The following is a 21148-nucleotide window of genomic DNA, read 5'->3' as shown; positions in this document are numbered from 1 at the left end:
TCACCTCTGTATCTTTCTAAATATTCACTACACATTTTTAAAGAGGTAAATAAGTCACTCATTAATATTTAAGTGTTTACCTTTAGAGTGTTTTCTTCAGGAATGTCAGACATTTCTTAATTTGATTTTGTTGAAACTTAGGCTTAAATGGCTGGAATGCATGGGGTTTGTTGAGGCTTTTCATTGTTGAGTCAGGTATTTTTGATAAACTTGTTTGTCTGAGAAAAAAAGAAGAAGAAAGACCAGCCTTGAGGCCAGGCATGATAGCTCATGCCTTTAATTCCAGAGCCCAGAAAGCAGAAACAGGTGGATCTCTGTGAGTTTCTGGCCAGACTGGTCTACAAACGGATTTCCAGGGCAGACAGGGCTATCTAGTGAGATCCTGTCTCAAAAAAAAATTAAATTAAAAAAATTAAATTAAAAAAAAAAAACAACAACAACAAAAACCCTTGAACTGGACAGAGTGGCACAATCCTGTAATTCCAGCACCAGAGGAGTTGAAGCAGGCCTGGCTTCACAGAGACAGACCATGTCGGGGATGGGTAGGAATATAAGAAATAAAAGACAAGTATCACAGCATTTATAAGAAATGATTAGAGCAGTGTCCCTAGAGCTAAGGGAAGCAAAGGGGATAGTAGAAGAAGGTATGGAGAAGCACGAGGAAGCAGCTCATGTACGGATTTCACCTTTCACACTGGGAACGTTGAAGAGCTGTTGAAAGTGCCTAAACTAAGGATTCTTCTGTCCACTGTTTGAAGAACAGACTGAAATGGGGTAGTGCCTGGAGAGCAGAGGCCAGTCAGTAGGCTACTGCGGTTACACAGGTGAGAGACAAGAGCAAGAGAATCAGGCGGTCAACATGGGAGCAGACACCTTCGCGCTAAGCAGTGATTGAAACAGAGAGGGAAACGAGGAGACACACAGCTCAGAAGGGGAAAAGGGCCAGCGAGATGGCTCGAAAGCACTTGACACTCAGGTATGATGACCTGGGTTCAATTCCCAGAACCCACACAGTGAAATAACTCCTCTGACCTTCACATATACTACCAAGGCATTTGCATGTACACATTACATAGCACACAACAACAACAATAATAAATTAAGAGACAAGGAACAGCAACAAGGGCTGGGATGGAGGCTTTGGAAGTGGTCAGAATATGGGCTGAACTTGGATAGAGGCTGAACTGTATGTGGGGCTGTTATAGAAAGAGCATGTGTTCAAGTGCTGTGTGACGGGGTGAGGGGGAACAGAGAGGTAGAGGAGGAATATGATGGTGGGATTTAGAACTGAGACACAGGATGAACAGAAATGCTCTACAGTTCACTCACTAGGAGTATAAGGTAGACAAAGGTCAAGGCAACGAGCACACTCTACTGAGTAACCAGCTGTACCAAGTGCCATGGTTATCTGCCCACATTACCTTCAATGACCCCAACATCAAGGCTGGATTTCTTAATGTGGTATCCAAGTCTGATTCCCGTAACCTCACATAGCCACTCAAGTACTAGTCTCCTAGTTCCCATCAAGGCCTCTGACTATGCTGTCCCCAATGCCTTGGCTCAGATGTCACCTGCCTATCTTCTACTCCATTCCAACCACAACTGCTCTCCTATCTACCCAGTAGAGTTATCGGGATTTCTTTGAGGATCCAGGTGATGCCTTGGTGCCCTCTGAGGTCTTAGTGAGTTAAGCAGGGGTTCACCACACATTTGTGGCTTTAACAAAAACTGTACACAAATCATGGCTGGCCCTAAGCCCATTGCAGAGGGTCAGTAGGCCCGAGTTCCCATTCAGTCCTATGTGACAAGAGGAAAATAGGGCCAAGGAGGTGAAGTCAGGCTTGGAAGTGGACTCGGATTGGAAGGCTGACTCCGTCCCCCACGCAGCAGGGAACAGAGGTCAAGGAAGACTAATTACTCACATGTGTACAGCACTTGAGAGTTTCTAGCCATAGACATTATCTCATCCAACCCTGGCACAGCCTCCCGAGTTAGAGATTATTTTTCCTCACCTTCCACCTAAGGAAACTGAGGCCCAAAGAGGCAGTTGATTGCCCCAAGTCAAATAGGTAGGAAGTGGAAGCCTAGAGTCTTGAACCAGGGTCAGACTGTTAATACGAGACTAATCCATAAATAGAGCTAAATGGAAGGAGTGGCCAATGGCTCTGGCAACGATTTCCGCTCTCTACATACCCTGCGATCCCTACAAGATTTCTAGCTAATGGTAGCATGAAATGATATTTACTAATCCCCTCGGATCATTCCAGGATGCATCCCCACTCCAGAGAGCAGGAAACCATCCATATTTGAGGCCCCAAAGGCAACTATTGGGAGAGGCTTGAAGACAATGCCAAGTCAAAGAGTGCTCAGGGACCCTTGTCTCCAGGAGCTGGCCAGAGGCAAGCCCCATCAGACTCTGAGAGAGGGCAGCTTCCTCCCATGGTCCCCCAGCCAAAATCCCTCTGGAGAGGTCTGTCTCGGGCCGTGTCCTGGGCACTGGGCCCGGACAGCTCTTGGCTGGCAGCAGCTGGGCCCTTGCACCTGTCGACCTAGCGCCCATGCTTCACAAACACACGCCCCCACCGCCAAGCCCTGCACTGCTTCCAGATGGCCGGTCACTTAGGCTTCCACCTCACTTTAGGCCCTTTCCTTTCATATTTGATTTCTTTTCCTTCCCTTGGTTTCTTCCCAAGCGCCTACTCTCCACTGCTCCCTGTATCCCCATCATTATCTTTCTCTTCATTTCTCACTCATGTTTTGATTTCTCCACTGAATATTCTTCTCATTCAGTCTGCCTTTTAGCCCCTAACTCTAGCCAGGTGGAATGCTAGCTTCCTGCTTTGTCACAGAGAGAGGTTTGAACACAGTCACCCCCCTGGTCCCCATCTGCTCTAATCTTGTTGCTTTGTTGGTTTGTTTTGTATGTGTATGTGTTTTATGTTGGATGGATGGATGTGTGCATGGAGTCCAGCAGCCAACATGACACATCGACCTCAATCTCTCTCCAGGTTCCTTTTTTGAGACAGGATCTCTCACGGGACCTGGAGCTTACTGATTGAGCTAGACTGTTGGCCAGCGAGCCTCAGGGATCCTCTGTTCTTAACCTCCCTAGCTCTGGGATTATAGGAGTGCTGGGATTATAGGCCTCCAACTCACAGAGACTCACTGGTCTCTGCTTCAAGTGCTAGGATTCATGGTGTTGACCACCACCAAGGTGCACCTGGCCTTTTCACATGAGTGCCGGGGATTGAACTCAGGTTCCCATGCCTGCATTACGAGTTCTTTACTGACTGAGCCATTCATCTCCCCAGTTGTTTATTATTACTATTACTATTACTATTATTATTATTATTTATTTAGCTTACATTCATGATGGGTTTCATTATGAGATTTTCATCCATGAGCATCATGTCCTTTGCACAGAGTCTTTATCATCCTCCCTCGCTCCTTCCCACTGCTCCCCTCCCTTCCACCATTCTTTCACATGGAGTTTGAAGAAAGGTTAAAAACTGTCCTGGAAGAAGAGGAGACAGGAAAAATGGAGACCGGAAGAGGTGGGTTCAAATGCTAGTGTTCTTGCTGGCTGCCTGTGTGTCTGCCTCCTACTTCACTTCTGGCCTGTCTTCCCTCCATTGTAAAATAGCATTGCTCATAATAATGAACACTTAACATGGGGAAAGGAGAAAGTATGAGAACTGACCTCAAACAAGGGTGACGAAGGCATTTATGAACTAAGTGGCAGGTGGGCAATGGGTGTTCTTAGAGAGGCAGAAAGACCCAATGGCCCATAACAGAGACTCTGGCTGGTTTGCCTGGCTCAACTCCTCACCCTCAAACACACAGGGTGTACAGCCTTGTCAGCTGTCCCACATGGATAACACGGTAACAGTGCTCAGCTAACACCTTAGGCTGTTGTGGGAACCAGGAGCGCACTATGAACAGTGGAAGCCTGCCACCTAGTAAGTGCTCAGTGAACATTGCCACTGATGTTAAAGTCAGACCCAGTGGCAGTAATGTTCCTCTCGGCTTGTGTACTTGACAGAACTAAGAACCTAGGCCATGTGGAATCAACATTCAAGTCTGTTGGTCTCAAAGTCAGCTTCATGGAGGTTGTGCACTGCCGTTCACCTTGGGCTCTTCCCAAGCCACAGGCCCTAGGGTGAGGCATATATGAAGCCAGAAAGACCCATCATACAATTCTGGTTACTCTTTCTAGAGGGGGCACTTTAATACAAGAGGTACCATGAGCAGCCAGGCCTGTGATCCCATATGCTTAGGAGACAGCAGGGTCTGCACCCTGACCTCCTGAGCTACATGCCCTAAGTTCCTGTTCACCTCCAGCTCCAAGGACTGATCCCCAGAGGGGTAAATATCTGTGGCGGTCGGAAGCACTGGAAATATTTATAACTCCTCAGGTTATGGACATGAAGTGAATCACACGGCTATGCTAACGTCCAAAGTCAAAGGCCAAAGATAGCAAAGGGGGTTAATACCTCAATCTGGGATACTTATCCATGACAACGGAGGTTCTGGTAGAGGAGGGCAAGTGTGAAGCCACAACTAAGATAGAATTGGGAGGCTAAGCCGGAAAAGGCCCAGACCTGAAAAAGAGACAGGCAGGGGGAAAAAGCCCCTGGCTAAGAGATGAAATTGAGGGAAAGGGCCTCATTGTATCTCAGGTCTTAAGCACAAGGAAGTTGAATCAGCCTAGTGTTGCAGGGGGCCAGATTAAAATGGCTTTTACTAGGGCTCAGATGTAGTTCCTAATGGGGCACTTCCACAACATGGGGTTCAGAATTCAAACCCTGGCACCAGGTAGTAGCAAAAAACAAAAAACCTGTCTCCACCTTTTAAAAAAATGAAGTAGGCTGAAGAGATACTCCATTACACTGAGAATGGCGGGAATAGCAGGTAACAAAAAAGGGGGGAACACACAAGACCCCGAAGGCTGAATTCCAGAAGCTGACATGAAACTACAGAGGTTCTGGCATACCTAAGGCCCAGTCTACATGTATTCAGAAATGTGAGATGAGGCCCCTGTCAATCCTTGGTGTGGGGAAATTTACAGCCTGAGATCTTCTCACACTGTTCTTCAGGGATTTGAAGCATGTGTCTGTGAATTGCACTGGGCTACAGGGGCCAGAGACGGGAAAGAAAGACGTGGCCTGCAGTAAAAAGACAGTGTCTCCAGGGTCCTCAGGAGAAAGCTCCTTTCTGTGTCGATGGAGGAAGGCAGGGCAAAGTTCTTCACGGTTTGGCCCAAAGTCATCCAACGATTGCTCTTTTTGACACAACCCCACACGTTCTTTCCGGGCCTATATTCCTGGCTGTGTGCAAGCTATTTCCACTTGGATGTTCTGCCAACAGCTTAAACTAAACATGCTTAAAGCAGAGTTTTGCTTCCCCCACAAAGCCTCACACCTTCCCAAGGCCTCCAGCTTCACTGCTGAAACCCAACGGCTTAGGGCCAGGCTGCTTGACTGCTACTTTCTCTGGCCCTTCTCTGGCCCTTCTCTGGCCACTTCGAACTCCTTCCTTTGAACACCAGCTACACCTTTCACTGGATGGCATTTCTTTCCCATCTACCAGGCTGTGGCCCTCTCCCACCTTGCACATGGTCTCTAGAGGTGGCTACCACTGCCCCTAACTGGGCTCTTCCCTCAACTGGAACCACTTATACTTTCTGCCCACATGTGTTCACCATTTACTGCAAATGGGTGTGGTGAAGCATCCATTCTAGTAGAAGGAAGGAAAGTATAGTAGACACTGACGAGAGAGCAGTTGGTAGCCTAGGGGAGTTTGACCTCGAAGGTGAGTCAGAGTTTGCTGTGAATTCCAGCTCTGCTATGTCCTAGCCACGGGCTCTAGGGCTCATTTCACCTCTCTGATCCCTGACGCCTTTCTCTCCAAAATGGAGGTGAGGGATGGGGCTCCCCATAGCATAGCATGTGGAAGGCTCTGGTTTCATCTTTAGCACAGCAAAAATAATAATAATAATAATAATAATAATAATAATAATAATAATAAAATCAACGACATAAGGATGTTAATGGGTTTGTGGGAGGTTGAATGTTAGACAGAAACAGAGAAGGGACCTCCATTGGACTGGTGTTCCCAAAGAATGGACTGAGCAGAACCATCCAGGTAGATGAAAGACTCCTAATGGCTGGACCTGTCTGTATATCTTTTTTCTGTTATGCATAAATGACAGGAATTCAAGTAGGGAATCTGTTCAACTGGGCCCAATTGTTGGCCCTCTGCAAACGTTCCCAGGACTACCCTGTTGTAAATAAGAAAGCACCACTAGAATCTACAGCCTCATTAGGGCACTGAGGGGTGACAAGTTATCTCTGTAGACTACTATTTCTCGGGGCCCTTTCCTCTTAGGAACTAACTGATATTGTTCCATTTCTTCTTTTCCATCTTGAAACAAAAACATACACAGGAGCAAAAGCAGGCCTGTCCAAGCCCGCTGGGCTGGCCAGGGTCAGAGGAATGCAGCCTCTCCCTCCACTGAGCAGCCAGGCCAGGCACTCGCTCAGGCTGGCAGCATCAGGCAAGGCCAGGCCTGGGAGGCTCCAGCACCTTGCTCAGAGGGGCTGGAAAGCACCACAGACATTAGCTCATCACTCCCTGGCAGGGGCCTACTGGTCTGCTATTCTTGCTAGCATCTTCCAGAAGGGGAAATGGAGGCACAGGCATACTTGGAGGGGAAGCAGACACCCAGGGTCCTAATATGGCTTCTGGGCAGAGTCCCCAGATTGGAAAGGTTAGAAGCGTCACCTGGACTTCTTCTATGGGCATTATTTCAGATTGTTGAGATGCAAGTGATTTTTTAAAAAGGACTTAAGACTACAGCCTCTGATGAGGACAAAGAAGGAGGGTGAAAGGGATAGATGGGTGACCCTAAACACCCGCACCTGCACTCACAAATGTCCAACTACTCTCACTGAGAACAGGTTTGCCACCAGCACTCTCTCTGCAGTAAGAGGTACTGAGAAAGTCTGCAGCCCCGACACCGAAGGGTTAACAACAATGTTTGGGGGTTGATTATCATGCTTTCCTTCAGAACATTCCTGTTTGCTCAAAATCCTGTTCCATGAACAATTACAACACTTATAATGAGATACAATGTTATTTTTAATTACTGGTGAAAATAAAGAATGAAAAATCAGAGCCGAGGATTCAGTTCATTGGTACTATCTGTGTGACCTCCAGTACTGAACAACAAAATTAAAGAAAGCAGAAACATAATAATAATAATAATAATAATAATAATAATAATAATATGGAGGGCTGGAGAGAATAATAATAATAATATGGAGGGCTGGAGAGAAGGCTCAGGGGTTAAGAGCACATTCTTCTCTTCCAAAGAACCTAGGTTTAGTTACCAGCATCTTCAAGGCCGCTCACAACCATCCACAATCCAGGAAGCCCAACACCATCTTCTGGCTTTGTGGGCACCAGGCGTGTGTGTGGTTCACATACAGATGCACGCAAAACATTCATAGTCAAGACAAAAATAAATACATCACTTTTAAAGCTTTTTAAACAATAAAGAAGAAAACAAGAAGCAGCAACAGCAACTGGGATGTGGGCAAAGTCCTGGCCTTGGAGTGAGGAGACCCAGGACAGTGATTCCCCCACTGTGAATCACAGCTTTCCATAAAAGGGAGATAGATGATCTCAGAAAAATGGCATAAAATTCAAAAGAAATATATTTGTGTAAGAGGCTATTTAAGAACAATCTTCATTATGAAAAATTCAAGCATTTACAAAGAAAACATCACAATGAAGCCTCATGCACCTATAGTCAACAATTTTCTCATTTGATCTCTAGCCCACCCACCCCCAATCTCCTCTGGCCTAAACTGAAATATTCTAAAGCGAATCCCAGATAGGCACCCTTTTCTAATAAATACTCCAATATTAAACTGCTTTATAAATATTTACATTTTTCACAATTAAAAATAATACATGATAGCTGTAGAAAATTTGGAAAATGAAGAAACAATTTATAAAGAAAAAATAGTCATAACCCACCACACAAAGACAAACATATTTTAGAATAATCTATTAGTTTTTCTATGCACATATTAATTTTTAACAAAAGTTGGATCATATTGTATATGCTATTTTTAGGTACCATTTTATTTTAATTATAAAAATAATAAGACCATATTACAGAAAAATGAGAAGAAATTACCCACAATCCCTTAGCAACTAATATAAAGACTGTTAATAGTTCAATATACTTCCTTCCCATTTTTTTCAATTTGCATTCATAATTTTACTACAAGTAGAATACTACTGATTATGCACTTTTCAAGTTATGAATCTGTTCTAATTGTGAGAAAAACAATGTTATCATACTGCAAAAAAATTAAAAAGAAAAAGAAAAATATTACCCATAATACCACTACTCAGTTATAGTCACTTAACATTTTGGTGTCTTTGTACCCAACATTTTTTTCTATGTACATATAATTTCAACAAAATTGGTCCCCAATACTTAAGAGGCTGAGACCAAACAACTAAAATTTCGAGGCCTTTCTAGGTACAGAGTAATATACCACCTCAAATAAACACTAAAAAAGTAAAATTTACTTGTAGGGAGCTTATTAAATATAAATAAGTTTATTAAAAAATAAGCAAGTGTGGTGGTACATGCTTCTAATCCCAGCACTCAGAGGACAGGGCAGGTTGAGTCTCTGAGTTTGGGGTCAACCTGGTCTACACAGTGAACTCCAGGACAGCCAGGCTACAGAGAGAGACCCTGTCTCAAAACAAAACAGAAACGAAGGAGGAGGAGGAGGAGGAGGAGATGAAGATGAAGATATTGTGCTGATGAGATGACTGAGCAGGTAGAATGAGTGACATCCCCAGGACTGACATGTCATACACTGTGGCAGGTACACAAGGGGACATAGACACATATGTACACATATACCAAATAAGTAAATACAATATAAGGAGTAAGGTATTATATAAATATAGAGAAGAATAATTCAGAATTATGTCCCTTACTAGTATATCATCTTTTGAGGATTTCTCTAATCATCGCTTTATTTACATATTCATACATAGTTTGAAGCACAGAAGTATTAATGTTGGAGGTTTTGTACCCTCTGCACCCCCTCTGTACCACCTTGGCATCATATTTAGGCAACTTTGTACCCAGGGTCTTTAATTCAATATTCTGTTATGAATAAAAGTTTTTAAAATTAGGATTTTGGAGGTGATGGTTAAAGCACCAAAGAAAACCCCCTGGTCATTGACCTTTATGGTTTCTGTTATAAACAATTCTTCATATGTGTGTATATTTATATTTATATTTATACCTATATTTTATATAGCCCTAGCTGTTCTGGAATTTTCTGTGTAGTCCAGGCTGGCCTGGACTCATTGTGTAATTCAGGCTGGTCTAGAACTAATGATCCTGTCTCCTGACTAGAATCACAAGTGCGAGCCACTACATTGGCTTTTCTAAATGGACTTCAATGAAAGTGGTTTACAGAGGAGCTGGTAAGATGGCTCAGCAGTCAAGAGCACTCACTGCTCTTGCAGAGGACATGGGTTCAGTTCCCAGCACTCATGTAGCAGTTTATAACCATCTGTAACTCCAGTTCCAAAGGATCCAGGTCCCTCTTCTGTCCTCTGAGGGCTCCTGCATATATGTGTTACAAATTAAATCACACACATACACATAATTTTTTAAATTTAAGTCTGTACTTTTAAACTTTCCTATACACATATTGAGTATATTTTTGGAGACCACTTCTACAGTTATAGGCTGACCTGTAAAATGTGATTATTGCCAGGCATGGAGGTAGCCCATGCCTTTAATCCCAGCACTCAGGAGGCAAAGGTAGGCAGATCACAGAGCTGGTTCCAGGACAGCCAGGGCTACACAGAGAAACCCTGTTTTGAAGACCCAAAGCAAACCAAACAAACCAAAAAGCAAACAAACAACAAAAAAATCCATAACATGTGATTATCTTTTATTGACTATTTTTATTTCTATTTTTATTTCTGTCATATATAGTCCAGGTAGCTTTTGTTATAGTAAGTGGAGTTTCTTCCTACATTTATAGACGTCTTTCATCCCCCTCTCAGTCTGGTAGGTCAGCAAGTGATATTGAACCTAAAGTGTGTGAGGTCAGACAGGGATGGGGCCAGAGAATCAGAAAGCACATTACAATACTAATCCCAAACATGCACTAGCCATTTTACTACACTGTCAGCACCCATCAATCAAGCTAAAGCTTTATTCTTAACACTTACAGACTATGTATGTTTGTTATGATATCCATTTAATAGGGGAACTGAGCACACATACACCAGCCAACACAATCGATTACCCTAAGACCACACAGCTAGCAAATGGCCAGAGGAGGAATTTAATCCAGGCAACTGATCCCTGAACCTTTACTACCAACTGCTTCTTCGCCCTCCAAGGCAGCAGAGTGTAAGGGTGTAGTGTAAAGCTGCAGCCAGTCTCACCAGGGTCAACATTCCGTTCCTTTTGCCCGTGCCAGCTTGGGCACCTCTCTGAGACTCTTTCCCCTTTGGTAGCCCAACCTCATAGGGCTGTCTTAGGAGTAAAGTGAGATGATGGAACAGAGGGGACGGTGATGCCTGGCTTGTGGCTAGCATTTTTTTGCTGGGTGAGCATTTTTTCTACCTTGGCTTCACAAGGGTAGGGTCTAGTTGCCAACTTGGAGAAAAGAGTTTAGCGGAGCTCCGAGATAGTCAGGGGCGCCGGGAAGTCAGAGATCCAAGGCATGTTTGCCTAGAAATGCAAAATGCCTTCTTTGCTCCCTCTCAGCCTCTGCCACTAACCTCAACAACTCCTATTCCCCCAAAAGGAAATGGGTGGCTTTTCGGCTTCAAAGCTGAGTGCTTAAAGCCCTTCTCATTCCTACTCCCTGGAGGTGGCCAGTGGAGATGACAGGAAGTCACCGGTGGTGTAGGGGGCTTTCTGGAACTTGGGCATATAGAAGTGTGGTGGAGGGCACTCCTTTTCTGCCCTTCAATGGTCTGGATGGGGGAGGGGGCTAGCTGTTGAGCAACTACTCGGAGACACTGCAGAAGCTGAGATGAACATATGCCTCTTTCTAACAATTGGCCTGGGAGCCATCCAATAGATGGAGGGCGGATCCACAGGTCCGGGATCCGGAGCCTGCAGCCCAGCTGCATCTGCAGTTTACAAACCAGCTCTAGAGTCCAACCTGAAGAGAAGGGGGCAGGTCAGGGGTCCAAATTAGCAACTGTAGTTCAAAAGCCTAAGTCCACTTTTTCTCCACTGCTTGCTTTCACAAAAACTTTTCTCATCCTAGGCAAATACCAATGAGGCTTTGCAAGGGTGCCTTGCCTGCTACCCCAGTAGAGCTTTGGGGTCCCAACAGATTGTGCCTTTTCTTAACAGGATACTAGGCACAACCCACAATCCAAGTGAGACCGTGTAGCAATGGTGTGGGGAGTGTGGTTGTTACCCGGGTTTGAGTTGGAGCAGAGTGGGAGGGGGCAAGCAATTAGCAATGAAGAGAGGCAGCTTTCCAGCCTACCAGGGGGAAAGGGTTTCCCTGATTATCCAGGGTACTCACCCCAGCTTCCTCCAAATGCCAAAGAAGGGCCCAATTCTGTCCCTCCATTTACGCCCCCTCTTTGTCAGCAAGCCGGTCATTTCATCCACAAACACGACTCTGTTAGAAGAGCAAATTAAGGACACTTGCGATCCTAAAAAAGAAAGAAAGAAAGAAAGAAAGAAAGGAAGGAAGAAAGAAAGAAAGAAAGAAAGAAAGAAAGAAAAAAGATCTTCAGGTCTTCAAAGCCAATTAAAATGACACAAGACACAGACAGTGAAAATGACTCTAACATTCCTTCCCCACTTCCTTAACATCGTACTTTTTCAAAAGACCATGTTTTCCAAACAGTATAAACTGAATTGTTGAAAAGAGGGAGTGGGAAGGTATGATAGGATGGGAGTGGGGGAGGGCTTCATTAGAGGGGGATAATCTTGGTGGCCTTCCTGCAAGGGGTGAGGTGAAGGAGTTTCGAGCCACAGGGAACATACCTTGAAAAAAGAAGCCCCAGGTCTCTTTCAGTAAGGACCAACAAGAGATGTGCTCTAAGTGAAAAATGTTATTCTTGCTAGATGTGAATAATTATATAATCATAATAAAATAACCTGGCATCGTGGGAAGGCAAGAGGAATCTCTGCGAACTCTGTGGCAAGCTTTTCGAACCCGCTGCCTGCTCTTGGCTTTTCCGTGAGCCACGTGAGTTGCATGCATGCACCTAGCCCCACGGTCCGGTAGAACAGCATTTCCCAGCGTCGTTGCATCCTGCCAGCCTCCTTCTGCCCTGGATAACCACAGGTCAGAAAGCCTTGAAACCAACCTTGGGCCTTGAGGGAAGCCACCGCTGCCATATGATCCTTCTAAGTGCCCCTGAACAAAATGTAGGGAGTTTGGGGGGCAAGGGATCCTCCAACCTCGGCCATTCCACGACGAGACGACATAGCTCAAAGGGAGCAAACCCGCTCAGAGGAAGCCCTGCAGAAAACTAAGAGCCTTGCCTTGCCTACACCGTCCCGTGTGCAAGTGCAAGTCCCTCTTCTGGATCTTTCCCTATGCCAACAGCTCCTCTTCTCTCTCTCTCTCTCTCTCTCTCTCTCTCTCTCTCTCTCTCTCTCTCTCTCTCTCTCTCTCTCTCTCTCTCTCTCTCCTCTCTCCCCTCTCTCCCCTCTCTCCCTCTCTCTCTTTCTCTCTATCCATTGAAGCCCGTCCTAGCGACCCGCTTGATTTAGGTCAGAAAACAGACACTAACAGCTCTCCCTCGCCTCGGTGAAATTACTAAGTGGAATTTATTGGGCAAGTCCATGCAGGGTGGTGGGGAGAGCCCACGTCCCAGGTTCGGGCTGCCACCAGTTTTAGAAACACAAGTATGGGCCAAGGCACTAGGCGAGAAGTGACCATAATCAGGGACCATCAGCCCCACCCCGGTAGCTGCGTCGTGCCCCCAGGGCTGAGGGACAGGAGGGGACGCACGCACTCTGCTCCCTAGCCCGCCCTTTGCTTTCACAAGATCCACGGTGACTGCACCAGCTCGAGCGCCTTTAAAGGGCCACACACGCCAGCCACTGCTATAAAATGTTCCCGGCGGCACAGCTGCAGAAGTGCGCTGCTGAGCTGCGGTGAGGAGACTCGCTCCGCCCGGCTGCTCCTCCCACAACCTATCGGCGCGGGGCTGCTCCTGGCAAAGAGGACCAGACGCGAGGAAGGCACAGCACCCGCTAGGGCCCTCCGTAAGTATCCAGTTCAGATTTTGCTACCAACTCGCCCACGAGCCAGGACATGTGCTAATAATGCTCTAAGCCGGTTATTAAGACGTGAAAATTGGGGGGAGAGGGAAAAAAGGGGGGAAAGGGGTCTGTCCTTCCTGGGATTCCTAGCCGAGGCCAGCCTGCTGCTGTGTGCTTGTGCGCCAGGGCTCTCCGGGCGGCAATGGGGGCTTAAGAGCCGGGTCCCCGCGCTGAGAACCAAGCGTGGTGGCTGTGATCGCCACCGCCCCGGAGTCCGGGCGCCGAAGCTGCGGGCCGGCACGAGCGCGGTAGGGGCTGCACGGCGCTGCCCGGTGCGGCGCGGCGGCGCGGCGCGGCGCGGCGGTGCAGGCTTTTCCCAGGCGCCCTGGGGTAGGGTGGCCTCCCGAGCGGCTGGGGGCTCTGAAGCGAGCGGCTCGTGGCGGCGGCGGCGGCGGCGGCAGCGTGTGAGCCAAGGGGCTCGGGGCTAGGTCGCTTCGTCCGCGCCTCAGCCCCAGTGAGCTTTCCTCTCCCGGGCAGGCAGCTTCGCGAAGGTAAGCCGGGCCGCCCGGCAGGGCGCTGGGCTGGGCAGCAGGGGCCGAGGGCGCGGGCGGCAGCCAAGCCGGCCGAGGGGCCGGGGGACTTGTTTGCTGTTGGAGCTGCCGTGCAGGGGGCGGCAGCTCCGGCCGGCCGGCGGGACGCGGAGCCCACTTGTCCGGAGAAACCCGCAGCAGACCCACTCCCGCGCCCGCGCTTTCTCCGGCTCTGCTTCCCTGACTTTGCCTATAGCCGGGACTGCATCAGGCCGCTCGGGGGCCACACAAAGCTCTTGTTTCCTTGGGGGCTGGAGGCGAGAAGGGCTTCTGGCTGAGTTCAGCCGAGCTGCGAGGTGGAAGTTGGAACATTCGGGCAACTTGCTTTCCCTACGCAGCACGACCCCCCCTCCCCGTGCACACGCCCCTCTCCAGGGGAAGCGGCCGCGCGGCGCCCAGCTCCTGCCTCGCCGGGCGCCTGATCAGGGGTGGGACAGCTAGTCAGGGCCACGCCACTTTTAGCGTTGTGACCTTGGGTCAAGTTATCACACCCCCTGTGAGCACCTCGAATCTTCGCTAGCCAGCTGGGAGCAGCAGCAGCATCGGACGCTCCGAGGGCGCTCGGAAGTGTCTGTGAGGCGCGCGAGCCGCTGGCGCCAAAGTGCGCCCCCGCGCGCGGAGACGCTGCGGGTCCCCAAAGTCGCGCTGACGCGGAGACCCCGTGCTTCGTCGCCTGTCTGCCTCTGAGCACCTGAGGTAACAGAAGCTTAGAGTCCTCCGGCACTGGTGCTCGCGTCTGGCGTGCGGGGCTCCGGCCGGTCAAGCCCGCGCCCGTGGCTCTTTCCGGGCGCGTCCAGGAGGCCCGGCGAGCTGTCCGTAAACAACGGGCCTTTAGTTTTCAGGTGGCGAGTCTGGCTGGGCTGCTTGGAGCGCGAACAAGCCAAGCCGCAATGCTTGGACATGTAGATTTCCCAGTAGCAATGGAGGTGGAGTATACCGGTTGGTGTCATTTTTAACTTTTGCTCCCAAGACAGGTTCGAGATTTCCTCCCCCCCCCCCACCTGCCGCTCTCTCCCTCCCTCTCTCTCCCCCTCTCTCTCCCCTCTTCTCACCCTCCATCAGCTTGGGCGAGGGCCTTCTCAGAGGGCGGCCAGGCGGGGCCAGGCGGCGGGAGGCAGGAGGCGCGAGCCGCGGAGTCCGCACTTGTTGCGCGGCTTTTTTCCGCGGAGCCTCGCCGCTGCTTCGCGGCCGTCACTTCGTGGCTCCGAGCAGACCCAGACACCCATGAACCAAGTTTTCTCCCTCAAATGGACGGAAGGGTGGGGTAGGAGGCAGAAACTGAGATTGTTGGGTGGGGGTGGGGGGATGCAATGGCCTCTTAGACGGGCTCCGAGCTTTCCCTCGAGAGGCGCGGGCTGGGGAGGCTCGAGGGAAATGTTACAAGGGCCTGCCTGGGGAGCCGACACCAGACCACACGCACTTTCCTCATATGCCCCCCTCCCATTATTGTTGCTCTTGGAATTTTTCTTTTTGAACATTGGGGTACGGGTGGCGCATGGGAGAAAGAAGATAGATACGAAGGTGAAGCGATGAGGAACTTGAAATAGTGTCAGTGCTGGCCCTCCTGACGAGGAGGGCGACAACGACGACACGCGCAGTAGCGTCTTGAGATAGATAGCTGAAATATCCTAGGGTTGCCTCTTTAGTCAGCAGTGGTGCGGGACCCAGCAAGTGCCCCCCCCCAATGTTTTCTCTTTTGCTTCTATCCTTTCCCCCAATAGGCTGACATTGAAAGGGGAAAAAGAGGGGGATAATGGTAACTTTAGAAGCCAGCACGTTCTTAATAACCACTGGGGGTAACAAGGAGGGTAGAGTCGTAGCAAATTCTATCCCCTTTGAGAAATGGCTCAAGATGATAATGCTAGAACATGTGAGGCTTATAAAAACACACTTTCAGGAAAACAAGAATTTTTAGTTTTCTGAGTTTGAGATGGATTTTGTTTTGTCTTGTTTCCCCCCTCATTCTCTTATCTTTTTGGCGTTTGGGCCAGAGAATTGTTTCTTTAGAAGCCATCTGAGCAATTTCAGGTATGAAGATTTGGCCAGCAGTCAGGAGAGGCCTGTGGCATAGGACTGTTGATGCTGCTCTCCAAACTGCTGCTGTTGCTTCCCTGTTAAAAAACCATGGGATTTCCCCTCCAGGAAGAATCCTTCTCTCAGCCACACATGGGTGTGGCCCCAGTTAAGGGCTCGGGACACCTGTCCTAGGAAAGCCCAAAGTGAGAATTGTAGGAGCTTGAGACATGAGGAACTGAGCTATTCCCAGCTTTTCTGTGGCTCCTGCTGCCCTGGGGCCTCCAGAGCACCCTGATCTGCTGTCTTCTTGTAGGCATGGCCTAAGACAGGGCTTTGGAGTCTTTCCTCTCCAGAAGTCTCATGTTTCCCTGTTTCATTGAAGACCTGGATGCTAGTGGTCTATTGTCATGGTGTACTGCTTTCTTGGGGACATGCATGCTCTCAGAACCAGGAAACAGTGCCACTCTTACCTCTGGACTCTGAAATAACCTGTATGAGTAAATGTTCACGCGTCCTCTCTCAGCATTGTGGGTCACTGGCTGAATAGAGCATGCCTGTGGCCTCAGGGCAGAGTTGCAGCTCTGTCTCAGCTCTTGGCCCAGGTGTTGTTTTGAGTTTAACCCTATCAGCATCCTTGTGTAGCTGAAAGGATTCACTCTGACTTCGAATTTTCTAGTGCTTCCTTCACCTTTATTATTTCTTCTCTTTTACTTGCAGACCAACAGCCCCAGCTGGCGACATCAATTCCCACCGATTTACCGGACTTCTGCCCAGACTCTGAAATGCCAACTATGTCGAGGCCTGCACTGGATGTCAAGGGTGGTACCACCTCTGGAAAGGAAGTGAGTTTTGACATTTTACAGATGGAGATACTAAGGCATGGAAAGATGGACGTTAAGGGAGGAGGTCACACACCAGGCCTTCCTAGGTGTGGCCTATAGCCCGTGTGCTTTGTCTGGGAGAAATCAGAATAACTTGTTCAAAGGTGGTTGACTCAAACTCACTAGGGGTATTGAAAGAGACAGCAGGAAGTGGGTCAAAGAAGCAGAATTGGAACAAGACCACTGTGGTAAAGAGACTATAGTGAGGCTGAGAAGGGAGAGGACAGGGTGCCCTTTTTAGACAGGGGAGCGCAGAGAGTAGCAAGGGATGGAGGCCCACTTCCAGTAATGTGTTCTCCAGTTCAACAGCTAGGGTCTAAACTTAGGAATCAGAACCACAGTAGCAAAAGAAACCTAACTGTCCAGGGCTCTTCCTACCACCTACCCACTAACTCCAAATATAGATCATTCAGAAGCATTCTAGATCCCATGAACACCAAAGGGAAAACCAGGAGGATGGCTACTATGGTGTGCCTTTCTGTTTTCCAGGATGCCAACCAGGAGATGAACTCTCTGGCCTACTCTAACCTCGGGGTAAAAGATCGCAAGGCAGTGACCGTCCTGCACTACCCCGGGGTCACCGCAAATGGAGCCAAAGCCAATGGAGTGCCCACTAGCCCCTCTGGATCATCATCTCCAACAGGCTCTCCTACTGCCACCCCTTCTACCAAACCCCCATCCTTCAACCTGCACCCCACCCCTCACCTGCTGGCCAGTATGCAGCTTCAGAAGCTTAATAGCCAGTACCAAGGGGCTGCAGCGACTGCTGCTGCTGCCCTGGCTGCACCAAGCCAACCAGGAGAGGATGAGCCCCTGCTAAACTGGGGCACTGGGATCCAGGCAGGAGCAGGGGGATCACCCGGATCAGTCTCTCCTGCTGGTGCCCAGAGCCCTGCTATCATTGATTCTGACCCAGTGGATGAGGAGGTGCTGATGTCTCTGGTGGTAGAATTGGGGCTAGACCGAGCCAATGAGCTTCCCGAGCTGTGGCTAGGGCAGAATGAGTTTGATTTCACTGCAGATTTTCCCTCTGGCTGCTGATGCCAAGTGCCCCTAAAAAAATGAGGAAAAAAAGCCACCAGTTCTGTTGTAAATAAAAGTTAACTTGCAAAGAGAGAACTGACTGGTGTGTTCTTCATAGGGGTCTAAAGTTGGGGGTTGCAATTCTGGGGTTGCAAGAGCCTGAGGGGTGTAGAAAGGGCTGGCCCAGGTGGCCTCTGAACTGCTGCTACCACCACTGCCCTTATCTCCTCAAGAGTCCTGGTACTCAGCTTCAATTTTCTAAGACTCCACAAACACTGTCCTATTGAAGGTTGGGCACAGGAGCATGTGGTGGCCAAGGTATTCTAGGAAGACAAGCTACTTCAAATTTGCAGCTTCTTGCCATCGCACATCGTTAGCCACGTGGCATATGCTCCCAACTCTAAAAGCCAGCAATCCAGGGTTACATCAATGGGTCAATAGTTAAAAGCACTTACTGCTTTTGCGGAGGACTGGGGTTCAGTTACTAAAGCATCCATGTGGCTGCTGACAACCATCCATGTTTCCAGTTCCAGGGGATCTGACACCCTCTTCCAACTTCCGGCATTAGAGATGCATGTGGTACACATATATACAGGCAAAACTCAAACCCATAAATCTTTTCTTTTAAAATCACCAATTCAACTGATCCATTTAAGGCTATTCCTTTACCCTATTGTCTTTATACAGCAGACAGTGTCAAACATTCTATGACCCTGCATTTAGATATTGTCATTGAAGCAAGATTCCAGATGCCTTCAAACCCCTCAGACACCTCCTTCCTCCTCTCCAAGCCTAGAAGACTCCAAGCTGGCCTGTATGTCCCTAATTCCTACCTCCTTGGCCTAGTCTATATGAGGACATCCTGTTGGGGCTGGTCTCTCCAACTTAAAAAGTACAAACGAGGGTTGGGGATTTAGCTCAGTGGTAGAGCGCTTGCCTAGGAAGCGCAAGGCCCTGGGTTCGGTCCCCAGCTCTGGAAAAAAAAAAGAACAAAAAAAAAAAGTACAAACGAGGCCCAGCCTTGACAATTTCACTGATCAGAGATCTCTTGAGGCAGTGACTTCAAAAGCATATCAAATGACAAGATATTAGCACAACGTCAGATCCTGGGTCATAATGCAGCCATGGCATCATGTATGGGCTAGAAACTGCTGCCCACATTCCAAACTCCTGAAGATGTTCTTCTTCCTTGAACACTGAAAAGTATTATCTTCTAAGGAGCAACTGGAGGCTTGTCCCATAGTGAGCACATTCAAGAAGCTTACTAATAAAGGCACTCATTGAATTCAACCCTCCCTGAGTACCTGCTCAAGGTCAAGCATTTTGCTAGACACTGGGAACATGAATTAGAAAAGGTTTGTGCCTTTGAGTGTGTTTCCTATCTCAGAAGGAAGGGCACAACATTGCAATAAACCAGTATTTTCCAGAACATGGGGAACAGTGTTATCTGATCCATGAAAAAGGAATAGCTCTATCTGCCTGGATGCTTGGGTAAGGTATTCTAGTATTGATCCCTTTATTTGTTTTCACATATCACACATAGTAAATATACAATATGATCTTGTAGAAAAAAAGGAGAGGGGTTAGGGGATATGGCTTAGGGTAGAGTACTTGCCTAGCCTGCATGAATTCTTGCATTCCAGTCCCAATATGGAATGGTGCGAAAATCAAACCACCAGTTAAGAAGTAGAAATTTGGGTTGGGCAGAGGCAGGTGGATCTCTGTAAGTTGGAGGCCAGCCTGGTCTACACAGCAAGTTACAAGCTACCCAGGGCTACACAGTGAGTGCCTATCTAGAAAGAAAGAAGAAAAGAGAGAGAGAGAGAGAGAGAGAGAGAGAGAGAGAGAGAGAGAGAGAGAAAATTCCAGATACAGTTAACCCTTTGTCCAACTCTTAATCCTGCCTGCCTCTGATCATCTACAGAAATAATTATCTGTTCCTGGTTCATCCTTGCCAACTTTGTTTTGTCCTTTATTACGGAGATGTATTTATCTCTAGAAATAACTGTTTGAATTCAACTTAGCAGGGTCTGGAGGGAAGCTCAGTGGTTAAGAGCTCTTGAGAGACCCAGTTTTGATTCCTAGCATTCACGTAGCAGCTTACAACCAATTGTAATTCCAGTCCCCTGATCCGAGCCCCTCTTCTGGCTTCCTTGGGCAACAGGCATGGAGGCAAGCAGAAACACCCATCCTCATAAAATAAATTGGTCTTAAAATAAGCTACTAATGGCACAGGAGCAGCACGTAGGTACAGGGCAGGGTCTGCTGCAGTGATTAGATATACCAGACAGAAACCTAAAACCTGGAGGGTCCCTGGGTCCCTTTCTACTGAAGAGAGATCTGAGTATGGGTTCAGTACTTGAAAATCTAAAAATTGTGGGGATGACAACAATGCCACTGGGAGGCAGCTGACATCAGAGAACGGCCTGGGTATCACTAGTAAATTAAGGTTCTCCAAAGAAAGAAAACCAGTAAGATATGTATGTATGTATGTATGTATGTATGTATGTTACAATTGGTTGAGAGCTTCCAACACATGTATCATATATATGATAAATTATATATACTATATATTCCTAGTATATATATAATATATATATATAATGTAGTACACACAAATAAGAGATTTTAGAGACCAAGAAGTCCCTCAATCTGCTGCTATCTGCAAGCCAGAGACATAGGAAAGTCAGTGGTGCCACTCAGTCTGAATCTGAAGGCCTAAGAAGGTCAGAGAGCAGTCATAGCACCAAGTGAGTCTCCAGCTGAAGATCGAAGTTTCAGGAGTCTTGAATGAAGTCTAAGGGCAGAAGATGACAGTCTCAGCTCAAAAAGAAGCAAATTCAGCCAGGTTGTAGTGTATGCCTTTAATCCCAGCACTCAGGAGGAAAAGGCAGTTGAGTCTCCAGGTTCGAGGCCAGTCTGGTCTACATAGTGAGTTCCAGGACTGCAGGAGCTACACAAAAAAAAACCCTGTCTCAAAAAAGAAGGAGGAGAAGGAAGAGGAGGAGGAGGGGGAAGGAAGAGGAGGAGGAGGAAGGGGAGGAAGAGGAGGAGGAGGAAGAGGAGGAGGAGGAGGAGAAGGAAAGAAACCTTGTTTCAAACACACATACACATATGCTTAGAGACAGAGACAGAGACAGAGACAGAGACAGAGACAGAGAATCGAATTTACCTTTCTTCTTCCTAGTTGTTCTATTCAAGCCCTCAATAGATGAGATGATGCCAAGTCATACATTCACTAATCAATCTACTGATTATTTAAACGCCAGTCTCTCATAGCCACATCCAGAAATAAAATTTTACTAGCTTTCTGGGCATCCCTAGCTCCACTG

The 21148-nt window shown here is 47.8% G+C and overlaps 1 protein-coding gene across 4 annotated transcripts; it reads left to right on the top strand.

Moving 5' to 3' along the window:
* Positions 1 to 13213: 13213 nt before the first annotated feature.
* Cited1 (Cbp/p300-interacting transactivator with Glu/Asp-rich carboxy-terminal domain 1) lies at positions 13214 to 17909 on the top strand. Of its 4 annotated transcripts, XM_006257098.5 has the most exons (4): positions 14197 to 14592; positions 14732 to 14835; positions 16630 to 16754; positions 17283 to 17909. In XM_006257098.5, the coding sequence occupies exons 2-4, from the start codon at positions 14787 to 14789 to the stop codon at positions 17832 to 17834; spliced, it is 726 nt and encodes a 241-aa protein (XP_006257160.1). In that variant the 5' UTR covers positions 14197 to 14592; positions 14732 to 14786; the 3' UTR covers positions 17835 to 17909.
* The last annotated feature ends 3239 nt before the right edge of the window (positions 17910 to 21148 follow it).

This window comes from Rattus norvegicus, chromosome X (genome assembly GCF_036323735.1).
Source record: "Rattus norvegicus strain BN/NHsdMcwi chromosome X, GRCr8, whole genome shotgun sequence".
Lineage (NCBI taxonomy): Eukaryota > Metazoa > Chordata > Mammalia > Rodentia > Muridae > Rattus > Rattus norvegicus.
This window is presented reverse-complemented; position numbering and strand designations above follow the sequence as displayed.